The sequence below is a fragment of the Acipenser ruthenus genome, chromosome 29 (assembly GCF_902713425.1).
Source record: "Acipenser ruthenus chromosome 29, fAciRut3.2 maternal haplotype, whole genome shotgun sequence".
NCBI lineage: Eukaryota > Metazoa > Chordata > Actinopteri > Acipenseriformes > Acipenseridae > Acipenser > Acipenser ruthenus.
This window is the reverse complement of record NC_081217.1, coordinates 5558581-5579438: the sequence shown is the minus strand read 5'-3', so window position 1 is coordinate 5579438 and position 20858 is coordinate 5558581. Positions and strand designations below refer to the sequence as shown.

General features: G+C 37.5%; 1 protein-coding gene across 4 annotated transcripts; it reads right to left on the bottom strand.

The window, feature by feature from the left end:
• Positions 1-287: 287 nt before the first annotated feature.
• On the bottom strand, positions 288-20436 carry LOC117431298 (uridine-cytidine kinase-like 1). Of its 4 annotated transcripts, none has more exons than XM_034052097.3 (15): positions 20286-20436; positions 15431-15624; positions 14802-14908; positions 12438-12608; positions 12193-12264; positions 11669-11858; positions 10983-11044; positions 8109-8128; positions 5590-5688; positions 5025-5118; positions 4479-4541; positions 3859-3981; positions 3448-3555; positions 2675-2831; positions 288-2236 (listed from the first exon to the last, which is right to left on the bottom strand). In XM_034052097.3, the coding sequence occupies exons 1-15, from the start codon at positions 20357-20359 to the stop codon at positions 2160-2162; spliced, it is 1611 nt and encodes a 536-aa protein (XP_033907988.3). In that variant the 5' UTR covers positions 20360-20436; the 3' UTR covers positions 288-2159. The 4 variants fall into 4 exon arrangements, with proteins under 4 accessions (XP_033907988.3, XP_033907997.3, XP_033908014.2 ...); XM_034052106.3 differs by lacking the exon at positions 8109-8128 and adding an exon at positions 9196-9212 and having other exon boundaries at positions 20286-20435; XM_034052123.3 differs by lacking the exons at positions 8109-8128; positions 20286-20436 and adding exons at positions 9196-9212; positions 18427-19171.
• Between the last annotated feature and the right edge of the window lie 422 nt (positions 20437-20858).

The following is a 20858-nucleotide window of genomic DNA, read 5'->3' as shown; positions in this document are numbered from 1 at the left end:
CGTGTTTGTAAATCCTGTATTTAAGTGTTCAGTATCTGATCCTCCTGCAGTAGTTATTCAAATCATCTGTTATTGAACATATACTTTTGCTTTACAATTATTCTACATTCACGAGTGTTTTGGCAAAGAACAACAAAAACCACAGTAACTGTCTGTAGCTACAACCAGAAATAAAATATGCAGCTCCCTTACTGGAGTCTGTCACTTGTAAAGATAGCACAACAATGAAATCCTTTTAAATACATTCAAAGGCTGACCTCAAACACACTAAAAGCAGCACAACCATCAATCTTTGTAATTTTTTTATTTTTTATTATCTTCTGTCCGTATATTTATTTATAATGTTTATCGCTGGAAAGTACCATAACTTTCTAAAACGTTTATTACAGCACACTTACAAGGCACCCAATAACAGGCTTATTTTGTTTAATTGTAAAGAAAAAAACAATATAATTGAATAAATAAACAATAGCAGAACACATAATGGGAAGTCACAGTATATTACATGGCATGCTGTATATTGTAGTTGCAGTAAGGTGGCATGGAGTTTGTGCTGTCGATACTTTTTGGTATTGGAAAAGCCTGTTAATGCTCTTTGGGATTGTATCTCTGAATTATTTTACCATTTGATATTCCTACAATTACATCTTTAACGATAAAGCATTTTCCATGCATCAGCATATTTATTATGAAGGTAACACAAGTACCATTTTCAAAAAAAAAAATATTGCACCAATGTTTTCATAATACTTAGACAATAAAATCTTCCTCTTTGATTCACTACTGTTAAAAATTAAATTAAAACACTAAATATATCTCTTCATATATATCTGTATGGCTAAACCTTTTCCCTTTAAGAAAAATACAAGTTACAGTATACCATTAAAATAAAGTCCTAAATACAAAAACAAAATAAGAATCCTGAACACATGCAGCAGTGTAGAAGCGTTAGTGTGTTCAGAAACTACCATCTAGCAGAAATGTGTTTGTAGTGTTGAGAAATCAATGCAGATTTTAAAAAAGAACAGATTGAGGTAGTAAATAATATGAATCACAATCCTAAATAACTGCTGTATAAAGCATGCTGCTGCGGATTTGTTTAAATGAAATTGCAATGAAGTAAAATCCTTCACTTATCCAAGTGTAGATGATGTCTCAAGGCAGAGCTTTGCAATTCTCTCACAATGTGTCAGCACGGCTGTAGTTTGTTTGCCTGACTTATATCAGATTGAGAGATACAGATTGGTGTACAGCTTTATATTGATACGATTGCTGTAGATTCAAGACACAAAAAGAGCTGCAGTTTTAAGATCTCAAATTTCCATTACAGAGAAATGATGCAGTAGCTTTGCATTTATAAGCATGTTAGGCTTCATCCCTTAATGATAAATGTAAATACTTTATCTGCAGCCCGTTAGATTAAAACAATCACCAATACCCTTTGCTGTGTTGTGCACAGTAGCGGTTTGGTCACTATAGTTCTTGGCCATGGAGGGAAGTGAAGGGTTAAAGTTACGACACCCACACAATTTTCCGACGTGCTGGTCCTTGCAACCTATAAATGCAACGCTTCTAATGCAACAGGAAAATCAAATCTACTTGAAGGTTACATTTAAAATGCAGATCAATACATGATAAATTATCTTATAAAAAAATTAAATACTACTGTATTTTAAAATATGTTGGAAGTACTGCATTCAGAACATTAAATTCAAGATAATGCACTTTAGAGCTCAGCGCTGTGTCCATCTTATTTTTTACTGTTTTTTTTTATTTTTTTTTAACCTGTTTTGTTTACATAATAAAATCCAAATGTTTTTGCAAAAAATTCTACCAAGAGACTTTACCTGGCTCCAAAACTAAAACTTTGTTCAACCTCTAAGATCTCTGAATATTTACAAACACGGAACAAAAAAATGATAATAAAATCAGATGTATATTATATATATAATACACCCATTTAAAAAGTTCATTTTCGTACCTCTGTACATATTTACAGATTTTGTATAGATCTCGTGAATACAAACGTGTTACATTTGTTTTTCTGGTGGAAGTTCTTTCCTTACAAGTGGGCCATGAGGGCGCACATGTCTTTTACACTGTGTATAGCTGCCTACAGCAGATCCAATGGACTGGATTGTGATCAGTGCTGAAGCCTGTTAGCTGGCCTCCTCCGGTTCCTCGTCACTCCAGTCAGGAGGGGCGTCTGTACCGAAGTATCGATCCCCAAAGTTACCTAAAGAAGGCACAAACACAAAGGCTAATCCTGGATTGCATGCTCATCGTTTAATAAGACACAAACACAAAGGCTAATCCTGGATTGCATGCTGGTATTTTAATAAGGTGCTTCTTGTAGCATATTTAAATTAGTAGAAGTAATAATAAAAAGAAGACTCAGTTATTTTCATTTTTGTAATCGCACTGCACGTTTGTTTCATTACATTATTAACTGATGCTTTTGTCTACCTTTCTGCACACTGACAACTAAATAAATGAAACTGACTTTGTAATTTGCAGGAATTTTAAATCACTTTTGGGTTAAATATGTCAACAGGGCAAAAGTACACAATGAACTGGCTGGGGAAAGTATCCCAGACACCTTACTGTCTACATTTTCCTTTAGAGTAACACCCTGACTGGTTCAAAGATCTGCTGACAGTGTTTCGGTATTTACCGATCCCCGGGATGATGTGGAACAGGTCGTTGACTTTCTTATCCACAGCGGTGGTGATGATTTTGACCTGGGGGAAGGCGTAGGCCACAGAGTGCACCCCCATCTCTGCCATGAGTAGAGACACCAGGAAGATCTTCTCCTCCTGAGCATCATGATCCTGCAGCATTGCACACACTTTCATATCAGTAGCCATGTCAATCATTTTGTTATTGCTTCATTGGCAGTTTTATAAGAAGGGAAGACATGAATCACAAGCTGTTTCTTTTTTAAACAACATTTAATACTTAGACTAGTCCTCAATTATTCTTGAATGAACCTAGAGGTGGGCGATGACAGACAATCTAAACACCAGAAGATGTTTTAAATATGAATATCTATGTTAAAATCTGTTTATCTGATATAAGAGAGCTGAATTGCTTCTATTTATAACAGCCACTCCTATGCGGTACTCAGCCCACCCTAACAAGCACCAACAGATTGTATTAAATAGTCATCCATTTCATTTTACTACAGTACAAAACTTAATATGAATTGAATGCCATTCTCAACACTTAACTGATAAAGAACAAAATAACATATTTGAACATAGAAAAAGAGGTCTTGAAAGAAGTCATTCATAGAGTTATGTCTTTAAGGGCAGCGGTATTATGATCTGTCGCTGCTCAGAAAATTTGAATATACCCATTCCAAACCCATCACTGCATCTTCATCACCATCAGTCCTGTAAATATGAGGCATCATTGTTATCTCCTAAAAGTGAAGCTGCTTCTTACCAATAAGACTCTTACTGCCATCATAGCAGCAGCTCCTGTTGATACAGTGCAGTCCATCAGTATTACATGGTCTTCAGTGATGTCCTTTGGCAACCTTAGGTAATGCAGCTGATGAAATTAAGAAAAACATATTGCTGAAGCAATGAGAAGAGCTTTAGACAAGCAGCACGAAACAATGCACCATACCAGCCATACCCCAATGCCCCAAGACAACACCTCAATCCTGACCTCAAAACATGCCATCAATCACTCCTGGGCCTCCAACTGTCAATTGTGCCAAGGCTGTTTTTGTGACCTGGACTAATGTCCATTGGGTGTTAGGTTGAGACCTCTGGTTTTGAAGTGAAAGGCAATGGAAGCTTAGGAGTTATGAAACAAGCTCAAGGCTGGTTGTGCTCAGCACTGGATTACCTCAGGTTCTCCTGTGTCCTGATTGGTCTGAATGAGGATCTTCCCGATTCTCACATCTTTACACACTGCTCGTAGTGCAGGCTCCATGGTCTCTCCAGCTCGGAGAATGGACACCCCTGTGATCTAGAAAAGCACAAGCAACAACTGTGACTACGTTAAATGTGTTTATATAGGATGGACCACCAGTGACAACTCTTGAACCACGCTGGTCCAAATTCAACATGTACACTGCTGGTCTCGTCTAACAATCTTACCACACGCCCTTTACAAGGGGGAGTACTATTTATTGGAATAACGCTGTAAGTGCACTGCTGTAGGTCGTCAAGTGATGTTGACTAAAACAGTAAATAGAATTACGCAATGGGTAAATACCCCCCTGGTGTTTGCTATAATGAGAAAGCACAGAAATATATTCATTATAATTCTCTGTATCATTTTACATAGTTGTAAACAGTTAGTTTAGCCTCCTACTTCAAACAGACAGACTGTGACAAATCAGTACAACTTGCGTTTTACAACTGGGATAAGGTTGTTTCAGTGCTTAATATATGGGTATGTTTTACTGTACAGAGGGATAAAGTACCCAAATATCTCCACAAGGTATAAAATAATGCGCTTACTCTTTTCCCATGAAACGTTCTTCCATCATAATCCTGGTCCTGTGGTGTCTGAACTGTAAAGGACTGTAAAATGGGTGGGAAATGGTGTGTATAATAATGAACATATTAGAAACACATCTACACATTCTTTGACTAACCTTCTACCGGCTCTTTTTTTTTTTTTTTTTTTTACTCAAAGACTGCTCTGGTTTTGTATCAAGGAAGTTTGACATACTACAGTCTCTTTGTCGATTCACCTCCCACATCAACTGCGGACGTCATTTAAAAAATAAATCCCCTTGTGGTATGGGCCATGTAGAGGGAGTGTGAGACATAGGGCTATATTAAAGCTATGTGAATACAGCCCATAAGATAGATACATGAATCAACCATTAAAGTATCAATTGTCTAATCTCCATTATGTAGCAGGAAAAACTTTGGTATTCTTGTTTCTGAAGCCCCATTGTTTTTTTTAATGTTCGTACTAGTTCAGGAAAGACATGGTCTCCATGTGGCTAGCTATGGATTGTCTGCTGTGAGTTACATGATTAACTGTGCAATGCTTACCTGAGATGGCAGGAAAGAAAGAGCATGCTCTATAAGTAGCCTCATAAGCCTTTTCGAATAGAAAATGAACTCATCGCGACTTGTCTCTTTGTTTCTGAGAAGAAAGGAAAGAAGACAAACAGATATGTTAAAGGTCATACCATGTGATGACTATCAATACTTTCTATGCTAGTAGCATGGGAGTAAACATTCCCCCACAGACAATCACAGTATCCTAAATGAGAAATCATATAATAATAACAACAAAAAATCAACAGCAAACTTAGATCCGCACACTCCGCCTTTCATTGCTGAAGCCTTCCAAAGATATTTTATTGAGTAGAACAAAGAACTAAGCTAACCATGGAAAAAAATAGACAAGTCTACAATTCACCAAAAAAAGGAATTAAATAAAAAAAGGACATTCTGTACAAAGAATATCTGCTGTATGTATGTTTAAAAATATGGACTAAAATGCCTCAGTTACACGTTATTGAAAACGAAGTGATCGAGTGGGAAACCAGCAAATGAAGTTAATAAAGTGGAGCAGGCTGCAGATGAGCGTGTGCTCCAGCAGGCTGCTGACCTGATGATGGTGTGCATCCCCCTGACCTGCGGAGTGCTCTTCAGAACGCTGAGAGTCTCAGGGAGGGGCTGGAACTGATGAGCTGACGCCAGGGCTGCCCTGAAACAACACCCTGCTTTAGTCTATTCACTGCACCGCAAACATTCAGAAACATTTTACACAGGAAAACAAACATACTGCATGTCACTGGAGGGGAAAGCATTACCTGAACTAGATCTAGAGCATGTATAAGAATGCTAAATGCCCATGCAAAGCTTGTTAAAAACCTGAAAAATAGTGACTGACTAGGGTTAACTTTGTTGATTTGAAAAAAAAAAGAAACGATCTAGTCTTTCCTAACCCTTTTTTGCTCTGGCTTAGTAACTCTCACCTTTTAGCCCTGAGATGAGCAAAGGGCTCTTTTCAAAGCAAAGCAATGTCTTTTTTGTAAAATGGCAGACCAAAATTGAACACAGTATTCAATGCGCTGTCCCATCAGTGCATCACACAACCTCATCATCATTATCATCTTGCAATACATTCTATATCTGAATCTTACACTTTTGCAACACTTTACTTTTATCACCATTACGTTTAATTTGCCATGCATCTGCCCATTTTTGCATGATCTAAATACCTTTGGATTTCCTAGGTAGCTGCGTACAGTACATGTTAGCCATTGGGTTATTCCCCACAGCTAATGCAGATAAGAGCAGAGATCCAAGCACCGATCCCTGTGGGACCCCATTGAATGCAAGGTCCCAACTAGAAGTTACTCCCCTTACTTAGCCTGCCATGTTTTTTATTATGCATTACAATACTCCTCTGTTTGCTATGTATTCATTACACTTTTTACCAATATACACGGGAGTAAGAGTCTTAAGGGCTAAGCCTCTTAAAGTAATATCAATAATATCATTAGTATCAGCTGCAAATTAAGGGGTCTTAACAGTTTTTAAATAGACATTAAACAAACACAGTAATATATTGAATCTGGATGGTCACCGCCACCTCATTAGAGTGACAAACCATGCAAACTGAAGACTATCAGATTGTTTTTTGTTTCAGTGTCCAGTTTAGTAGAATTATTTTGTGGTCCCATTTCTTTAATTGCTCAAATATTTTATTAGCATACAACCATCAAATGCAGGAGCATTCAGAAATGATATTTATTAGGGAGTGGTCATGTGTTAGGAATAGCGGGGTGGCACATGTCAAATGTTAATTTGGAATACCAACTAAACTCTGAGAGGTGGAAAGGATGATCATTCAGTGATCTCTGTACAAGGGGAGGGGGTCTACACAAATGGATTCATCTTTTTTGGTTACATGCATAAAAACCACCACACCATCCTATATTCTGACCAAGCCGTTATTTCTCAGTAATTCAAATCAAGCCAAATCTAGTGAAACGTTAAATTTAGTAAAAGCTTCGCTTATTAGACCAGTGACACTCGGACAGAGCAACCAATCATTCATGCCAAAATGTCAGTACTGTTTTTTTAACATGATTAGTTCAGAGATCAATACAACTCTCTTATAGTTAGTAAGCACATGATTCAATGATTGCCACAGATCACACTTTTTTTGCAGATTACCAAAAGTGGGATTACAGAATAATTAAAAAAAAAAAAAAAAAAGTACACTTTTTAAAGACTATTAATCTCATCATTAAAAACGATTCTTTCTTGGTAACGTGATAACGCCTATACATAGGGGATTGTAGCCCACAATGCCCTCCATCTTATTACTGCTAGCAGTAACAGATGTACAGTATGTAACTCCTCTATAAAAGCTACATAACGCTGCTCTAAAAACATAATTCAGCAGCCAAGCTGAAACCCAGAAATGCGTTTTTCCTGGGAGTGGATTGTCAAAACTGCATGGGTTATTCATCAGATGAGAGTGGGTTTGGGAAGGAATAGAGCAGTGGTAAGGGGCTGGATCTTCCACTTTCTCTTACTAGGTTGTGTTCAAAATGCTATAGATTTTTAAAAAATAAACTCAGCATTGTGGACAAAAAAGGGTCAGTTGTTTCTTCTCAAACCCAATTTCACTCATTGAGGGGACCTATAAATACTAGATTTAAGATATGCGTATTAATTCGGTAAGACGCTGAAATCTAAATACATAATCAGGTATGAAAATATTTAAAAAATGCTAGACCACCAGTTTAAAATAAAGGTTTTAAATATGATATGAAGGAATTTGGTTGTCAGGTAAATTGCTTGCAGTTGAATTAACGTGTACTCCACTTCCTGTAGAAGCCATAATCCCACCTCTTGTTAATTTATAGCACGGCTGCACAACTCCTCTTCTTGAAGGCCATGGCAGGTTCATGCTTTTTTCATATGCAAATTAGCTTCAGAGCTTTTCCTTTGCTTTCCTAGTTAGAACAAAAACCTGAACCTGTGGCCTGTGCAATGAAGCTGTGCAGATTCAGCCCTGTAGTATTTCGCCACACACACACACACACACACAATATATTCCAGCTCTAAAGTTTCTATGAAACATTGAAATGATATGCAAATTCTCCTCACATATCCCAGCGCAGTTTCCTCTGTTGACATGGGAGATTGTTTATTCAGAGCAGAAGGTAGAAGGAAACACATAATGACCACAAGAAAGAAAAACAAAACAAAACACGTAACAAAAAAAAAAAATGGAGAATTAAGCAATCAAGTATTCTACAGCATGTGGCATCTTTATACAGTCTGCACTCGCTGTAAATAATACAGCAAAACGTGTTCTTTTAGGTGCTTGATTTTCCAATCATTAGCAATGCAAAATATAAAAAAACTCTTTTCAAATATTGAATACATCTGTTTTTGAATTGCAATTACATTTACAATTGTTGACTGGTTGTGTTTCTTCTGCAGTCTATTTTTAAACTGAGTGAACCCATTATAGTAATGAAGTCCCTTTCAAGAATGCTCGACACGTATACTAGATGTGACACAATGTAACTGTTAAGGCTTCTCAGTCATCACTTTAACCCTCAAATGCTTCCTGTGTCTAAAGCAGGCAGTGGTTTTCCTTTCTGAACCGCCTAATGGAAACTTTATAGACACTAAGCAGAACTAGAGTAAATGATACAACACAGAGAGAGAGGGGTCAAAACGTCCGTTTGGAAGCAGCAGTATACTGTATAATTCTAGGTAGCTAGACACAGAAGACTGGAGGTTAAAAGTGATACTGAATTAACTCTGAACAAATGAATACGAAGAGGCATTCTGAGCACATGACAACACCATGCTGTTCCGTGAATGTTATAAAAAAGCAGGGTTTTTAATATTTAAAAATATTCCTCAGTACAAACATTATTAATTACCAATTTTTCCCACAGTTATCCAACAATAATCTGGCTAATGGATGACAAAAAGTGAATTGGAGCAGCAATATTGCCAAATAAACTAATAATAATAATAATAATAATAATAATAATAATAATAATATTACTGTTATCCTAATGAAACTCTGTTATTATTATTATTTGTGTACTCGTCAGAACAATTCTAATGAAATTATAATTGACCCTGTATGTTACTGATATGCAGCAGTTGTTGTTTAGTTTCTAGAATGCCTTTGCATGGAGATGACCAATAAAAACATGTTTCATTACCATACCTGACACTGAGCTCGCGCTGAGACAGGTTACAGTGACAACGCAGTCCGTGTAAAGTATTGCCAATAGCACATTCACAAGGAAGAGAAATAGAAAACGAGCATTCATTTCCCATTTATTAGTCTTATCAAAACACAACTCTATTAATAATTAACCAAAGTGTTATTTTGCTGTGTTATATGCCAACATTATGTGCCAAGCTAAAATAAATGCTACGTGACGTAGACATGCTGAAGACTGATCTTTATCATGGGGATGGGTGGGGCTGAAGCCTGTGGGGTTTATGAAGAGTAGGATTTATTTGTAATTATGTGTTGACTAATATTCCAGATTTAGTTAAAAAAACAAACAAAGAAAACCCTACTATAACCAGTTACAGTAGTTTCAGCGTCTTATATGAAAAAAGACATGAACTAAAAAGAAACAGGGACATACCCAAAACAGTCACCTGGTCTGGTCTGTTGAGTGGAATAATTTTTCTTAGACTGGCTTACAAGTCTTCAGTGGTAATATAGAGTTGATAGGAATTCTAATAAAACATTGTGTTACTGTAAATCTGTAACTAGATGGTGCCAGCACACGAACTGCCTCCCAATCTAGCCAAAACAGTGCAGACATATACAAATACCAAACCTTAAGAGATATACATTGCTTTGATAATGTTGTCACACAGAACATTTATATTTTTAATGCTTAGACACAACAGTAGGCTATTATTCTTGCCAATTCAGAAACCAAAAGATGCACAAATCATATACAGCAGCAGTAATAAAATTGAAAAAGCAGTTTCCCTTAACATCGATTTTAAAGGATACTGCATTTTATTAGTTTCACGCAAAACTATTAAAGTGACAAGGCTTCACCTTCTTTTAAACAGTTACAACAGACAAGCATGTGCCAGTTTGACCTATTTTCCGTATTTAAGTCTGCCGATTATTCATTGGCACGCTGCCATGGTTAGTTTCTGGTTGTATGTAAGGCAGCAGTTGTAACGGATGAAGCACTTCATCTGGCACAGCAGGTTACATTTACTGCAGTTTTCATTTTTTTTTAATAAGAAACATTTTTTTTTTTTTAATATAAAAAAGAAGGGAATTCCCCTTTGGAAAAATTAAACCCATGCTTTCAAAAAAAAAACCCAACTCTCAAAGGTGATAGGAAATACACTTAGTCTGTGATAGTTTGAATCCTCTGGAATTTGATTTATAAATAGATGGATATGTAATGAATAAGTTTATCAAGTGTCTGTTAAATATCAATGGTTCATTCCAAGAACATGTACAGTATGCAGGAATGCAAATACTCCAGAAACAGAATTTGCTTCTTATATCGTACTGTACAGTAGGATAACATATGATAACTGGTCAATGGTATTTATTTTGGTAAATATATTAATCTGAAGTAGTCTCAGATATAAAAAGTTGCAGCTTCAATAACAAAACAGAACTTTAGAACAGCACCTCCAGTCAAAGTATGCAATGTCCATACCCGAGACCCTGACATCTGGAGCATTACTGCTACCGTGTGGTATGTATTGCAGGGGTAATATTATACACATGCCTGCAAAAATCTCAACACTGCCCATTGATCAAACGGCAAATTACTGTGAAATTGTCTTGCTTATTTGCTTAGCTACAATAAATGTATGGTAACATCAATTCTCTAGTCCTATAGTAGAGAAGGTCTTCATACACTTCCTACACTTTTTTAATGTCTGCATTATTTGCTGAAATCATGTCCCATTGCATTTCCTATCCCCTTTTTGCTGTAGTCATGCAGCCACACTTACCTCCTCCAGTTGACTGTGCACATGTTGGACTATCAGATCAATTGCTACCATATTTGCTCCACCTGTAATATTATATATATAAAAAAAGTATAAATAAGTCTTTGTGTTAATTTGTTTTCTTTAGATTATAATCATAGTATATTGTTCTGTATAGCATAAAACACACCATTTTAAAAACCCATTCACTTGCAATTTCATATGTCAGTAATTTTGTGCAACCACTAATAACACCTATATTATGGAAAACATGAATTTTTATGGTATAAGGTTACAGTTAAGTGCAAGTAGATATGTGTTGGGGATAATGCCTTATTTAGGTCATAAGTTATTGTTTTACATAATCTAATATTAAGTTTAATAGCTAATCAGTGCAAAAGGTTGTAAACACACTTGTAAACAACTTTCTTCCTTCTCAAAGTCCATTCACCCGATAAACGAAACAAAATGAAAATGGTTCTGTAGTTCAATGTACAAAGGAACTGGGACAAACATGTTTTTTTTTTCTTTCAAAACTGTAACTTCATGATGGATAACACTGTTCTGTACTGTATAATGTATTTTTTTTTACTGGTTTCCTTTTGCGTGACACTGTCATTTTGAAATCCTATTTTAATAAACAAACATACTCATTTATGCATCTAAACACATTTGCCCCAGCGCTAACCCATTATACAAGTGCTGCGTACCCCGGGGGACGACGATATCGGCCAGTCGCATGGTGGGCTCAATGTACTGCTCGAAAGCAGGCTTCACAAACTTGTTGTACTGTTTGATAACACCCTCAATCTCCCGCCCACGTTCAGTAATGTCCCTGCGTAGGCGTCGGACCAGCCGGATATCAGAATCTGTATCTACAAAAATCTTCATGTCTAAAAGCTGAAACAAACAGAAAAGAATGGAAGGTGTTCATTGGTAGCGTTCTACATAGTACATCCGCTTTTAGTGCACGCTGCTTAGTAATGGAAAAATTAAATAATTAAATTTCCATTGAATAGAGTTGCAATATAACAATACAGTAAGTTCAAATTCTACATGTGATAAAACAATTACATTCAATTACTGTGTAAAGTCTTTTTGAATTTGCACACTAGTGATCTTTATGGTGTAACTGCAAATAGTTAATGGCTTTGGAGTTTTCACATTTATTATCATAGTTGGTGAATGACAAACATAGTTCCTTTTTTTATCAGAAAAGAGCAGGTTTTCTTACCTTCAACAGCTCTTTGTCGGCGAAAGACATGATACCTTCAAATATAATAACACTAGCTCCATACACGATTTTCTAGAACAGAAAAAAAAAAAACACGTCATAGACCTCCTAATATTTAGGTCAATAAGTTTTGTATGGTTTGAATGCATGAGGGCAGATTTTTTCCAATTCTAAATAATCTGGCGTCGTTCCTTTACTGCAGGTTACCCAGCATAAGGACTGGAAGCATGACAGACCCTTCTTACCCACTCTTTCTGCCGACCATGTGTGGTGAAATCGTAGACTGGGATCTTCACACTCTTGCCCTGTTTCAGCTTCCTCAGCGTGTGCACAAGGAGAACGAAATCAAACGCATCGACGTGGTCGAAATTGTAGTCGTTTCTGGCTGCAAGCTGCTGCTCTTCTGGAGAGAGAACCTGGGGTGAAAGATGTGACATTACTGCTGTGTGAATAAGACAGGGCTGGCTATACAGGAACATGTGTCACCTATACCATAACAATGAACCGGTGCTTTACAACAGAAGTAGGCAACAATGAAATCCAGTCCAGGTCTTTGCTCCAACTGTGTCTTAATTTGTGAATTTGGTCCTAAAAGTACTTATAGGATCTGGAATTACCAACCCCTGTTTACAATACACAGTTCTGATTGGATTTTAAAAATCTTAATAAAGAACAGCGCAATTATTAGCCACCAGATGGTGCTAAAGAGAACATAAACAGTAACACCTCAAATGGGATGTAAATATTTAAACATTTTGTGTGATGTTATTATTTATTATTTATTCTTTATTTATATTTTACTTTTTTGTTTCCACATTCACATTTCAAGTCTTGTTGGCTTCTTTCCAGCTTGCTGTATTATGCTCCTGACTGTGTCCTTATTAACATTCCTACGACAATTTAATTAACTGGTGCAAGGCTAACTAAGAGGGCCCATAGCTTTGCGTCTAACTGCCTACAAATCAACACTGATATATCGGATTAAGTGACATGACGTAAGGTAGCTGGTACCAATCTTTCAGAGATATAAAAGCAAAATGTAGATAACATGATGTACACATATTAAACATTTTTAGATTTTTCTTAAAAAAAAAAAAAAAAAAAAAAAATCAATTTCAGGAAATCCTTTTTTAAATGTACACCCACCCCTTGTTATATCGCCCTTCATTATACTGCGGATTTGGATATATCACGGTCCTGGAGTTGGCTCCCCATTTTTACTGTCTAACTGCGTATGCCTTAGCTGCAATACACATAGGCACTTAGAATTACTGTTCGTTTTATTTCGTACTGTCACAAACAACAATATACAAAACAATTAAAAACAAAGCATTAATATCGTACTGTTATCATATACACACACATTGCACAATAACACAAAGCAAATTAAATATCTCCAGCGAGGTGTTCACGTGTGGCAGCAATGCACTAGCAGTGACGTCAGCTCCCTAGCAACAAGCCTCCTGTGTTGGGAATGGATTCTTTCAATGCAGCAGGTTTGTGTATTTGAGAAAGGAGAGTAAGACTCATGAAATTAATTGGAGACTGAAGTTGATGAGAAGCAATTACCTTCCGCTATGCAAATTAAAACGGTGCGCTGCTTTTTATGAGAAAAAGCGGATTGTGTAGAGAATTTATACTGGACCCTGACGCCCCCGATAAAACGAGGGAGTGGTTGTACAGTATTTGTTAACCTATTTGTTTTTCTATGGGTCTCTCTCGCTATATCACGGCCCTCGATATGTAGCAGATTTATATTGGACCCTGACACCCGCGATATATCGAGTGGGTGGTGTCTATTACTAGAAATAAGAGTTTTAAAACCGCTAATAACTTAAAAATATATAAAAAGCTATAAAAATGTTTGGGGTTAATTGGTGTACTATTTATTTTTGATTAAATTAACACATTACCACAATGTATATAGTCCCCAAATGCCTTTTAACATCTAAAACGTTGCTTATAGGTGGTTGATTTGTTTAATCTGTCACACTGTGTTTCAGCTGTTCTTTTTATAAGAAACTGTTTGTTTAGTCAGCAGAGTTGCCGACACTGCTGTGACTGTGCAAGCTGTCTCCAGGAGGAGCAGAAAGGAACTGGCTTAATTACACCACTGCTTTGTGAAATCGATATATAGATAGATAGATAGTCGAAACTACTTAGAAGGTTATACAGGCATGTGTTCAGTGGTTAAAGAAAAGGGCTTGTAACCAGGAGGTCCCCGGTACAAATCCCACCTCAGCCACTGACTCATTGTGTGACCCTGAGCAAGTCACTTAACCTCCTTGTGCTCCGTCTTTCGGGTGAGACGTAATTGTAAGTGACTCTGCAGCTGATGCATAGTTCACACACCCTAGTCTCTGTAAGCCGCCTTGGATGAAGGCGTCTGCTAAATAAACAAATAATAATGTGTCTTACATTTTACAAAGCAACTTCTCTCTTTAAAAAAAAAAAAAAAAAAAAAAAAAGATAATATCCATCAGTTTTTCTTTCTTCCGGAAACGACACTTGGTAAAGTTTAAAACTCAGCTACTAAAAGGTTCCAACATGATAAAAGAGGTTGATACAGCATGTTGTCCACTGTGCTGGCGTTTCAGCAGCAGCCTCACCTTGTAAAAGGAATCCATAGACAACAGCACCACCCAGGGCACATCCAAGGCTTCGATTATCTTCCTGGCTACTGTTGTTTTTCCACAAGCGCTGCCCCCACAGAGACCTGATCAGACACAGCAAAAACAATGAAAGCACCTTCACAGAGCGCATGGTGATTAGCAAGTGTAATGCAGGTCATTCAAATGCAAGACATTCAAATGCAACACCTCACACACAGACTTTACAAGAGAGCACCAAGTCTGTGATAAATGAGGACCTCGTCTGTGTCCTCAACTATCCTATTCACACACAATAATGAGCAATAACCATGTGCTGAAAACGCAGAATGAATGGCAAACATGAGGTTTCGATGTGTGTTGATCGCACGATTCATATAATTAAGCTTGGGTGTAACTCATTCCGATTATAGCTGCAATACAATGGTTGTGTAACCAGTTTCCCTGATTAAGCTATATGACTTGTAACAAGAGAAATTTGATCCCACAAGATTTCTTTTTTTTTTTTACTATGGCTTGAGTCCGTCACATAACTTAATAAAATAGTCTCAATTGTTCTAAAGACTGTAAAACCGTTACTGTGTGGATGAAGTCCGACCTCAATACAAACACTCTATCACTTAGCTTACCAATGACAAATGCTTCTTTTGATTGCGTTCCCTGCTCATTGTACCACGGAGGCCGTCCCGCGGTGTAGATCGTCCGCTTGCTTGTTCTCAGCAGGGGTGGTTCTGACTTGCATTGGCTCGTGGTTCTTTTACGAGGAGACAGAGTTGTGTTCACCGGAGGAAGAAGTCTGTCTAATGACTCTTCACTACTGCCACTGTGAAAAAAAGGAAAGCAAATACAGGATGTTGCTAGGAACAGCTGCTGCTCTCTGTGTTTAACATGGACTTGGAATTACAACATTGAAAACGTGTCATCATTGTTTTGATTGTAGCTTATTCCACTTGGGTAGCTCCCTCATGGATATCCCTCAGAGATCACAAATTGCAGGTTTGAAAGAACTGTTGACACATGCTTCTTATTTCCACAGAGAGCCACAGCAATGGCTAGGAAACCAGAATCTCCCACCGAGTACAAACTGGAGCTTTGAAACACAAGCATTGTAAACAACCACAAACGTAGCAAGCCCAGTTTGCTCGTGCTTGGTTCAGCAGCTGGGTTATTTACCGGCATGTATTTATTTATTCGGTCATAAAAATTGCTACTTATTGTCCTGATGAGACTTACTAACAAATGTGGATTCTTTATTGCTGCTTCTCTTCTTTGTTATCAATGCTTTTTGTATTTTGTATGTAAAAACGTGAGTTTACAGGAGCTTTTGCAATACTGTCTCCCAAGACATCAATAGAGGCCTGGTAAAAAAAAAAAAAAAAACAATGGCTCCTTGTCCAAAAAAAAATGTGGTCGCCAAATCCAATTGCTGGGTGCCACTTCAGCAGCAAGTTGGTTGCTATCATATTGAACAGCTTGCAACAACTTGCTAAGACACTAAAGTGATTCTAAAACAGCAAGGTCATGTTTGTACTCACTTATTTGTTGCCTCATTCTGCTGAATGGTTAATCTATGCAGCTGATGACTGCAATGATCTCTGTGAGTTTGTTCTGCTTTTTACTATATTAAATGCACCACAGCAAGCACACTGTCATACATTTTTTGATGTTTTCATTAGCACAATCTGACAGCTTAATTTAGTGTGTGGCAGTTTATTTTTTACTGCAATCAAGTGAGCTGCAGTATATTTCATTTTTAATTCCCTAAATGTCTTTTTTTATTTAATTTTTTTTTTTTTAAAGTAAATTAAGTACTAATTGCAGTCCCAAGTATTTCTATGTGTTCTGATTTCACCTTTCTTAAAATTGTCAGTTTCAGAAATAAACTGAAGTTTTCCCTGCAACAGCTGACCCTGCTTTAAAAAACTCACACTGCATTTACTTTTTTCATTATGGTAACGTCTTACATTACTGTGCCTGTTTCTTTGGCTGAAGACCTTAAACTCCTGACGGTAAACAATATAACCGAATCTATTATATCTGGGGCAGTTGCGGCTGCTAAAGATGCAACACACTTCTGTTCGTGTTCACTCAAAACTTTAGGCAGCCTACGATTTGACTGGCGGAAGATAATGTTGGTTTATTGGAGTTCACAAAGGCAACTTTTTCAGCATGGTAACTTTTTTACTTCCTTTTTTGTTTAATTAGCTTTTTTTTTGGTGCATTACAGCATTGTATAACTATTTTCTTTATTTTAAGTTGTCATAGCGTCGTGTTAATGGCACGTGTGCAACACACCTTAAGTATTTTTATTATCGTGTTTCGCTCTTCTTGTTCTAAATGTATTGCATGCAGCTGTTCATTTTAAGCTACATTTTTTATATAACAGTAGTCGCACGCGTTTGGTCATTAATAAACGGCTACATTAATAATGTGGCTACCTTATTCTGCTGGTGTGTTAATACAGCAGCTCTCTGCACTTATTCCATCATATTGTTACGCCCTTCTCGCACTTCAGTTTATTAAAACATGTGATATGCGTTTTTTTTGTAATACAGATCAACGTCATAACGCATTCATAAATATTGAAACATGCTTTTAATTGACATGTACACCCATTTTTAGTGTAGTCTGTAGCCCTGCCTAGTACAGTAAGTACTGCTTTCGGCTCTTCTAATTACTTTCAACGATCACCGACCCCAAATGGCAGCCTGCCCACATAATTCTATTATCAGGCCAGGGATACTACGAAGAACATTACCTGGAAAAATACTTCAGGTACACTTTACACTGTTCCAATCGTTTTACATATATTAGTGACTAGCTCAGAAGGTCTGGCTGACATGCAAACTAGTTGTAGGAAATGAATAACCGCATAATATTGGGGGAAAAAAATATAATTTTCTGTAGGGTCCCATAATCATGCTCGGTGTTATATTCAAGTTCTGTTGACCTAGATAGTGGATTTATCTGCCCAGACACACGCTGCTTCCTCCCATGAAACTACGTCACTCTGTTTGACAAACATACCTGTACTTTCTTTAAAGCCAAAGTCCAAAAAGCACAACAAAAATGGTACATGCCAATGATGTTTTACAGACAACACCTGGCTTGCTTGTGTATCCAGTGTACAATCTCAATACAAATAAGCTGAACATGTAAACGATTTTGTACTGTAGAGGAGAACATTCAGCATTAAAGTTTTGTTGGCACTTTAAAAATAAATAAATAAAATAAACATTTCCACCACAGATTATGTATCATATTTGTATCCATCCTACCAAATTTTAAGACTGTCTTGTCTTTGAACCAATATCAGACTTATCACAGTGTGCCTCTTACTAGGAATACAAAACAAATGTTGCTATTAAGAAATACCTACAGAAAATACCTACATAAAAACCCTGTCATGGATCCCTGTCCTCTGTCTCTTTTCCTGACCTTGTACTTTGCATATTCAGGTTATCTACATCAGATTAATGATAACACTCAAACAAAAATGGCCCTTAGTTATGTATAATACAGGACTACAGGCCTGCGTCACAAACACTGCAGGGCTAACAAGTTTCAAGACAGCACTTAAACATTTAACACAGTGAAATAAACAAAGCACAAGAAACACGCTTACCTGCCATCAGATGTGAGCGCCCAACAGCCAGTTATCATGGCTCCAGAGTACGCAGGAGTGTTCATGTCTATCACTGCACACACAGAACCTATGTGTATCCTTGATTCAACAACCTCAGCTCACAGCACTTGAAAACAGTGCTTTATAGTGCAATGGACATACAACACTGTGCAGTAAGTATCTTTAGCTTCCCTGTCCTGTGACTGAGCACCGGTGTGGGATATGGGGAAAACAAAACTATCGTTGACTGTCTGTTTTGTTTTCTTTACTGCAGTGTTGGTTAGAACGTTAGCCGTGCAATTGCAACGGCTTTTCGATCTCCGCACAGCCACCACACACAAGAGGATAACTTATCCTACAGATTATGTTCATTACATGTTATTAATAGCAGCGTCTTCGTGAGAGACATGCCCAGCCCTTTTTGGAGAGGGGCTGTCATCTGCCGCTGACATTTAGTGTTGTTGGAGGCGCTGCAAAGGCTCCAGTTAGACACTGTTCTCACAACCCACAATCACATTTGTGTTTAAAAGCTACATATAGCACGTCTGACATATGAAATATTGTGTGCAAAAGCCCGATCTCTGTCATGTAGGTGTTGACAGTCCGTTCCGCTGCCTCTGTATATCAGGACGCGCTCTCCCTTTGGAGCCTCTGCATACGCGTAAACAAATTGATGAAACTCAACACCTTCCCAGCTGTATGGTTTTCTCCCCCACCCCAAGGCCAATCAGAAGCACCAATGGGATTCCCAGCTTGATTGTTTTTTTTCCCAACCTGCCAGCGAGACTGCTTCTAAACAAACAGCACACAAACCGCGGTACTGTTTGGTCTACCTTCAGTACACCTGCCATTCCTAACAATTAGCCCACAGCACTCCCTGCTGGCAACACAACACGCATATTCCACACTAAACTAAAAAAAAAAAAAAATCTAAAAAACTAAATAATAATAATAGCACAGCAAAATCCGTTCTACAACTGCAAACTGTTTAGAGATTACTGTAATCTTGTTATATAAAATGTATCTCACTACTCCCCCCTGCTGGTAATTCTGCAACAGAGCAGAAGCATGTGCAAGCCATTTGTTTCTGCACTATAATTGGTAGACAGCGCTGTTTCTGTTCATTGTTTACATAAAATATTCTGTTTATTTCTGAACGCTTTTCTCTCTCTATATAAACATTACTAACAAATAGCAAATATTAACCTCCAATAAATTCTTCAATTTTTTCAGTTTCTTTTTTTTTTAGTACAATACAATAAATCATTCACCTAGAAATTTTGCAAAGATTATTATTTATTATTGGCTTGTCTTAACACTATCACCTGTGCTAGTGTATCCCTAGTTGAGTTCCAATCGCAGAAGGATTTGTCAGCTGTTGGTTTGGTCACGCTGTGTGACAGCAGATTAGACACCGGGATCTGCATGTATGGACTGGGGCACCGCACTGGATTGTTAGCAGGCTGAACGGATTCGTGATCCTGTGTATTCATTAAACAGACACACACGAACAGTGTATCTGCTGCAGAAGCATCTCGAACTAAGAAGCAGTAATATAAACTGTCCGATTTCCGCGTCATGAAAGAATGAACGACCTCATTTCTAAAAACTGGTGTTTTATTTGTAGAATATTTAGCAATATTTACCAGGTGTTTTATTTGTATTTTATGTGAATTACATAAAACAAACTCCCTGCTCACAATATGTATGACTATGTGACTTCCTGGATTTGACAGCGCCAGCGTGCATCTGTGTACGTTGCATGATGATGATGATAACTCGCGTCAGGTCACTGAGTTTAGTGCGTGTTACAATGAAAAAATGAAGCAATACTAATTACATTCTAATACATGTATTACCTGGCAGACCGAGTGGCGGCTTTGTCCATGTTTTCCATCTCGGGGACCCGAGTCTCCATGCTAACGTCGGACATGGTTATTCTTCTTTATCAGTCGTTACGGTAGACGTGACGCATTGCATGTTGGGGATTGTCGTCCTGACGTCGGAAAAGCCCGTCTGCAGAACATGCGGTATGTTCAGAAATAGAACTACATTTTCCAGAACTCCTGGGTCCCTATTATTTTGTGCACAGTGCTTGCTGGAGAGTAGTTCATATAAGGGTATATTTAAGACAGTAGCCCTACCACAGCCTGTTTTTGAACGATGAACAAATATAGCCACCCACCCTGAATTACTGGAACGGCCTGACTATACCCATGCACAAGACGCTCATGGTTAGCATTCTGTAACTGTAGTGAACTGGTACAGTAGTGAACACATTTGTTGCAGAGCAGCCTGGCATATCGATGGCTTACTAAGCTTTTACTCCAACGTTGTACTGTGCCAATTTAAACATAAATGAGAAGCATATAATCCTGCTTTTTAAAAAAAATCTATTTTATTTATTTATTTTTAAGATGCCTCATTAGTGG

Bases quoted from the DNA above. Each gene is read 5' to 3' on its own strand.
- LOC117431298 (XM_034052097.3), bottom strand. From the start codon at position 20,359: ATGTCCGACGTTAGCATGGAGACTCGGGTCCCCGAGATGGAAAACATG. The intron at 5,119-5,589 runs GTCAGCAGCCTG...CTTTCTTCTCAG, and splicing joins GGGATGCACACCATCATCAG to AAACAAAGAGACAAGTCGCG. The intron at 2,832-3,447 runs GTAAGAAGCAGC...GCAATGCTGCAG, and splicing joins TGGCAGTAAGAGTCTTATTG to GATCATGATGCTCAGGAGGA.